General features: G+C 43.8%; 1 protein-coding gene across 1 annotated transcript; it reads left to right on the forward strand.

Moving 5' to 3' along the window:
* The first annotated feature begins 258 nt into the window (after positions 1 to 258).
* LOC105310341 (melanoma-associated antigen B5-like) lies at positions 259 to 1,278 on the forward strand. The gene has a single exon (XM_011386534.1). It carries the CDS (start codon positions 259 to 261, stop codon positions 1,276 to 1,278), a length of 1,020 nt encoding a protein of 339 aa, XP_011384836.1.
* Positions 1,279 to 6,566: the final 5,288 nt, after the last annotated feature.

A 6,566-nucleotide genomic window follows, 5' to 3' on the forward strand; every position in this document is an offset into this window, starting at 1 on the left:
AGGGAGGGCTGAATGGCTGTGTCCCAGGGACACACTGACATTTTCTGCATGGCTCTCAGGGGAATGGCTGATGAGAGCAGGGTCCTGAGAGTTCCTAGAGCACTGCTCTCAGACCCTGCATAGGCAGCCTTGGGCAAAGCCAAGGTGGAACCTCCCTGTTGAAGGGACACACACCATCTCATTCTCCCTCCTCCAGGTGCTGGGAAATATTCTCTTGCCCACACAGCTCACTACTATCACTGACCAGTGAGTGACATCATGCCTCGGAGTAAGAAGAATAAGCTTCGTGCCCATGAGAAACGCCACCCACTGAATCAGTCCCAGACTCAGAGGTCTGATGAAGCTACAGCTATGGAAGAAGAGCTTCCCTCCTGCTCCTCTGCCCTGGAGGCTCCTTCCCAGAGCATGTCACCGACCGAGTCAGGTACCACTTTCCAGGAGTCGAGCGGGGCCTCAGCCATCACCACCTCCTCTCCAGGTACATTTGATACAAGTTCTGATGATGGTGAGGAAAGCCAAGATGAAGAAAATTCTTATTCACTTGAGGTCCTATCTGCTCAGAGCTCAGCAAGTGCTTCTCCCACTGTGAAGGTGGATGTGGTGGAGCAGTTTCTCCTGCACAAGTATAGAGTAAACCAACCCATTTTGAGGAAAGACATAGAGACGATCCTTGGAGAGAGTAAACAGGGCGAATATGCTGAGATCCTCAAGGAGGCCTCTGAGCGCATTGAAGTTGTCTTTGCAATTGATTTGAAGGAAGTCGACTCAAACATGTACGAGTTTGTCAGCAAACTGAACATCCCCAATAATGGGAGGCTGCGTGCAGGCAGGGGCTGGCCCAAGACCGGCCTTCTGATGAATATCCTGGGCCTCATCTTCATGAAGGGCAACTGTGCTACCGAGGAAGACGTCTGGCAGTTTCTGAATATGTTGAAGGTATATGCAGGGAAGAAGCACTTCATCTATGGAGAGCCAGGAAAGCTCATCAATAGAGATCTGGTGAAGCTGAAGTACCTGGAGTACCGCCAGGTGCGTGGCAGTGATCCACCTCGCCATGAGTACCTATGGGGCCCAAGAGCTTACGCTGAGACCAGCAAGATGAAAGTCCTCGAATTTATGGCCAAGGCAGGTGACACAGTTCCTAGTACCTATTCCTCGCAATATGAAGAGGCTTTACGAGAAAAAAGGGCACGCACCAGAGGTGCAAGGAGAGCTGGCACTAGAGCCAGAGCAAGGCCTGATCCAATGGCCCCATCTTCTTCCACCCAAAGTGCATAATGAGAACCTTTTTTTTTCTGTAAGATAAAAAGAAAAAAAACTAAATAACAGCAGAGATTTTCATGGAAATATCGAAGAATCCCACAGTTAAAGTTTGGGATAATGGTATACAAAAAAAAAAAAATAGTAAAACATCATCAACCTTGATTTAGCTTATTCTTCTCAGTCTTTTCTTTTGTAAACTTGATTTATACCTCAATATACTTAGCTTATTATAAAATGTAGGAGATAGTAATTCTTAACAAGTTAGTCTTCTGACTCAATTTCTCTTCTATTCCCCAAACTTATGTGAGCGTCTGCTCTTGGGAAGGGCCATGGTGGTATGGGGGCCTGGTAAGAAAAGAAGATGGAGCCACTGCCCATAGAATCATGAGGCTGGAACCAGCTACCATGAAAGGAAGACAGATTCCCTGTAATTCAGAAAGCTCAACTGATAGGAAATGGTGAGGAAGAGAAGAGGTTCCCCATGAGAGCAGTCAAGTGAAGGTTGCCCGAGGCAAGGCAGTTTGGGGCCAGACAGGGCAAGACCTCCAGAGGGAAGTCATTTCAAGTAAGGCAGAATGGTGGGCTGGGGGAGACTCAAAGATTCAGGAGGAAAGCACACACTGAGACCGGGTCTCTGAACATTTAGAGACTGAATACTGGAACAAAAACTGCTCTTAACAGCCACTTTGGGATTGTGGGTGGGATTCTAGAGGCGGTAACGGAAGAGGTCCCGAACTCCTGTCCCAGTGCCGTGAACACAGTGCATGGACTAGCTGGTTGGTGCCAAAAGTTAAAAGCAGGCCCAGAGAAGAAAGGTGAGGTGTCAGGTATACATGAGGACAATACACAATTTGGGGAATGGCTGTGAGCTTCGTTTACTGTCCCTTACCTCAGGGATCCTTGACAACTGACTCTACTCAGGTGCTGGCTGTGGTTCTGTCCCAGCACTTGTCCAAATCATAGCATCCTTCCACTGAGTCATTCCCGGTATGTCCCACTGGCCAGCACTGGAACCTGACCAACTGGCCCCTTCTTCCCTGGCCCCTCCTCTGAGGGATGTGCCCTGCCACCAATTTGACAGCCCACAATCGGCTGCTCTCCTCCTGCCTCTGGGCCTCTCAGCTCCCTGGCCATCATTTTCTTCATGGGAGATCGTGTGTGATAGCAGCAAACTCTCGTCCATCAAAGGTGATGACAGACAGGTTTAGTCACATCTAAGGAAAGGGCATTTTGGACACTGAAATTTTAACAGTCCCATGTGTCCCTACTAGAGTCTCAAAAATAAATTCCCAAATGGGCTTGTGCATTCTGTTCAGTACATAAACTACCAGTTTGAGGACATAATAATGTAGGCAGGGAAGGTTTTTGAAATCATCCACTAGGGCTTTCATGGTGTCTTGTAATTGAGACTGGCCTGTCAACAAATACACTGACCAAGGAGCTCGATAACCAAATCCTTCCCCGTAAGTTGGAGGTGAAGTAAGGCTATGGCAGTCACTATCTAGCAAACATTCATTGAAGCTGAATTCCTTGAACCACAGAGTCACTCTAAGCAAGGAAAAATAGTATCTTATCAGCCATGCTATCTTTGAATGGAAAAGATTAAAATAATTCAGCATTCTTTTGCCGCCTCTTACTCAGTACTGGCTCCAAGGAAGGTTGTGGCTTTTCCTTGTGCCCGATGACACCTGTAACAGTGCCCCGCACACTGTCATACTGTAGGTTGCCGAGACTCTCAAGGTGAGTTGTTGACCATGCTTCTGTGAAAGGACAACCTTCTAACCTATTGAGACCATAGAGTACTGCAAAAGACACTCCAAATCATCACATTTGAGCACAGAAGGCCCACCCTCCTTCCTGAAGTTTGACAGGATCCTCTTGAAAATTGACATTCTCCTGTATGTTGAAGCACGTGTCCCATGGTAGGCTCTCCAAAAGCTGTGGAATTGCAAGGCAGATTTAGCCTTCTGAGAAACTCCACTGGGAATGGGAGGGGTTGTTTTCATGACAAATTCTAATAGTTGCTCTTCCATTGAGCACCTAATCTGTAAGTTGATGGAGAGACAGAAAGTGCTCATCCATATGGTGTCTTGCCCGCCTCCTCTGGCACACTGGTCGACTCTATTGCCAGTTTGCTAGCAGTGTGAAATGGGTATGTGACGACCCTTACCAGGGAAATATAACTAGAAGCAATATTATTTATTTCCAGGCCAAGGCTTTAGAGAGGCGGTACTCTATCCCCATGCTTTCTTCTTCCATTCTACAACCAACACAGATCCATGTTCAGAAGATGAAGCTCATGATACAAACAGCCTGATTCCTTCAGTCACCTCAGAGCACACAGCCCCTGCTAACTGACATGGAAAAATGACCTTTCATTGTGCAAACCTGTTCAGTTTTCATGTCATGTCTGTCGCATCATCTAACAGTTACTTTATGAAATATACACCACTTTGATTTCTGTTTTTGAGCTTATTTAAATCTTTTTATTACAAAGACAATGGTACTTGTATTTGCACAGCAAAATAATTCAGATATCACCAAGAAATCACAAATGCCTGCTTCACAGCATTCCTAGAAACTTCAAAACCTCCACAGTGGTGAATACAATTAGGATGTGGGGGATACTATTTTATGCTGATTCTGTAATTATTTCCTCCAGGACTTATTTATTTTATAACAGAGTTTGTACCTTTGGACCACCTTCACCCATTTCATGAACCCCCCACTCTCTGCCTCCGCCTTGCATACCAAAGACCACCAATCTGTTCCTTGTGTCTGTGAGTTTGTTTGTTTTGAGATTCTCCACATAAATGAGATCCTATGGTTTATGTCTTTCTCTGTCTTACTTATTTCATGTGCTGAAAGGCCCTCCCGGTCCATCCTTGTGATCGCAAGAGGCGGGATTTCCTTCTCTGTTATGTCTGAATAATATCTCATTATCTCTATATATCACATCTTCTTTACTCATTCATCCATCCATGGATACTTATGTGGTTTCCAAGTCTCGGCTGTTCTAAATAATGCTGCAATGAATGTGAGGGAGTCAGTGCAGATATCTTTTCATGTTAGTGCTTTCATTTCCTTCATCTTCATAGATATAATAATAAATGGTGATTTTCAACATACATGGGCTTGATAGTCTTTTCTTTTTTATAGCTAATCAGTCATTATCACAATACAGTGTATATTTTTATATCTGATGTTGCTGTTTGCACCACTAAATTCATTTGTTTCCATATTTCTTATATGTCTCTATTTAACATGTTTCATTTTTTCCATGTCAATTGGACATATGGGCATACTTATAATAACACTATTGATGTCATTGCCTACTTATTCTATCATCTGTACCATTTCTAGATCAGTTTTGATCAATTAGTTTTGTTTCTCTTGTGGATATATTTTCTGGCTTCTTTGCATGCTTGGCCGTTGTTGATTGCATGCTGAACTGTGAATCTGGCCTTGTTCACATTTATCCAACACAAGGGTGCTAGTGACTGTTTTATATATATGTACTCTTCAGCTCTGTTCTGCATCTCACGTAGGATTCTGAGAAACCCTATGATCTTTTTGATTTTGCTAGTAAAGTTTGTCAGGTAGGGCCAAAGCGGCATACATCTCGGACTGACTTTGCATCAGCACAGAAACAAAAACTCCTAAGTATGCTTTCTGATGCTCTGGGCACACTCTGGTTTTCTCCTCTGACTGGTGGGAGCACGAAGACCCCCGTGTGGACTCTGGAATTCTCTCTCTGGGGAGCTCTCTCCTTCTGGTCCTTTGACCTGTGAACTCTGATCCTCAGCTTCATCTCCTCAGCTCCAGAAAACAATAAAGTTTTACCTGAGCACCTGTCCTTGTGCTGTGAGCTCAAGGCAGCAAGCTGGGGCACTTCTCGAGTCGCCTCGTTTGTTTTCAGTCCCTGAGGAGGCACGGTCTTCTCTTGCTGGATGTCCAGTGTATTGAAAGTGGCTGTCACTTATATTTTTTCTCAGTTTTCTTAGTTCTTTCAGTCAAGCAGCTACATTCATTTTCTGATATTCTTTATTCTCCAGAAATATATGTTGTTTAATCTAAATTTAAAACCTACATTTTTATGACATATAATTATTCCCAAACTGTAAGGCAATGACCACTTGAAACATATTAGAACAAAAACTTTTACAGACTGTGGGACACCCAATACACATATATGTGTGTATATGTGTGTATGTATACTTATGTATATAAAAATATGTGTGTGTGTGTGTGTGTATGAAAGAGACATTTACATACAGGAAGGAAGGTTTAAACCTACAGAGCAAAATACAAACATGTCCTCCTGTTTGTGGAAAGGTACAAAATTACTTAATTTTATTATTTATGCTTTCAATATTTTCCAAAACTGATAAAACACATGAGTTTCCTTTATGATTAGAAAATACTATAACTATTCAAAATATGATTTAGATACTTGCATTCATCAGTGTTCTCCACAAAAACAGAACCAATAGAATGGAGTTGTATTTATGTTTATATATTATAAGTCATTGGCTCACGTGATTATGGAGGCTGACAAGTCCCACGATCCGCAGGGTCAGTGGACAAGCAGGAAACCCAGGAGAGCCGATGGCATAGTTCCACGCTGAAGGCAGCAGGCTCAAGGCCCAGGACGAACTGATATTTCCCTCAGAGCCTGAAGACAGAGAAAAGCCAGTGTCCCATCTCAAAGGCAACCAGGCAGGAGGAATTCTTCCTCACTCAGGAGAGAGTCAGACCTGTTCTATTCAGACCTCCCCAATTGTAGCGGTGCACCCACACTGAGGGGGGTGTTCTGCTTCCCCCAGTGTACTAATGTAGATGTTAATCTCATCGAAAACACCCTCCCAGAAACACCCAGGGCTTGGAAAATATGAATCACCTGTTGCAATGAACCCGTAATTTAAGTAGGACTCTTGGTATTTTCTTTTAAATGCAGCTTTCTTTTGGTTGGCAGTCTTAGAGTCTTCTGCTGTCTCAGTATTGGGATTTCCTCCTTTCCAAAGAAGTGCTCCATGACATTTTCTATCTTTTTTTACTCATTTTGGCTGTGGTTAGCTTGTGGGCTTACCAAAACTGTGACTGGGACAAGTGCACAGTGCGGGAAAGAGGCATGGGTGGAAGTGGTAAATAAAATAATGGGTGGGCCACACACAGACTAAGGTAAGTGTCGGATTCTAACTTAAAGCCTGCCACCAGGTACAGCTGTACAATTGAAGTACATTAACTCACTTGCCACTATAAAGCCTGCCACCAGATTCTGCTTAATTGTCACTTGCCACTCA

The sequence above is a fragment of the Pteropus vampyrus genome, unplaced genomic scaffold (assembly GCF_000151845.1).
Source record: "Pteropus vampyrus isolate Shadow unplaced genomic scaffold, Pvam_2.0 Scaffold2442, whole genome shotgun sequence".
NCBI lineage: Eukaryota > Metazoa > Chordata > Mammalia > Chiroptera > Pteropodidae > Pteropus > Pteropus vampyrus.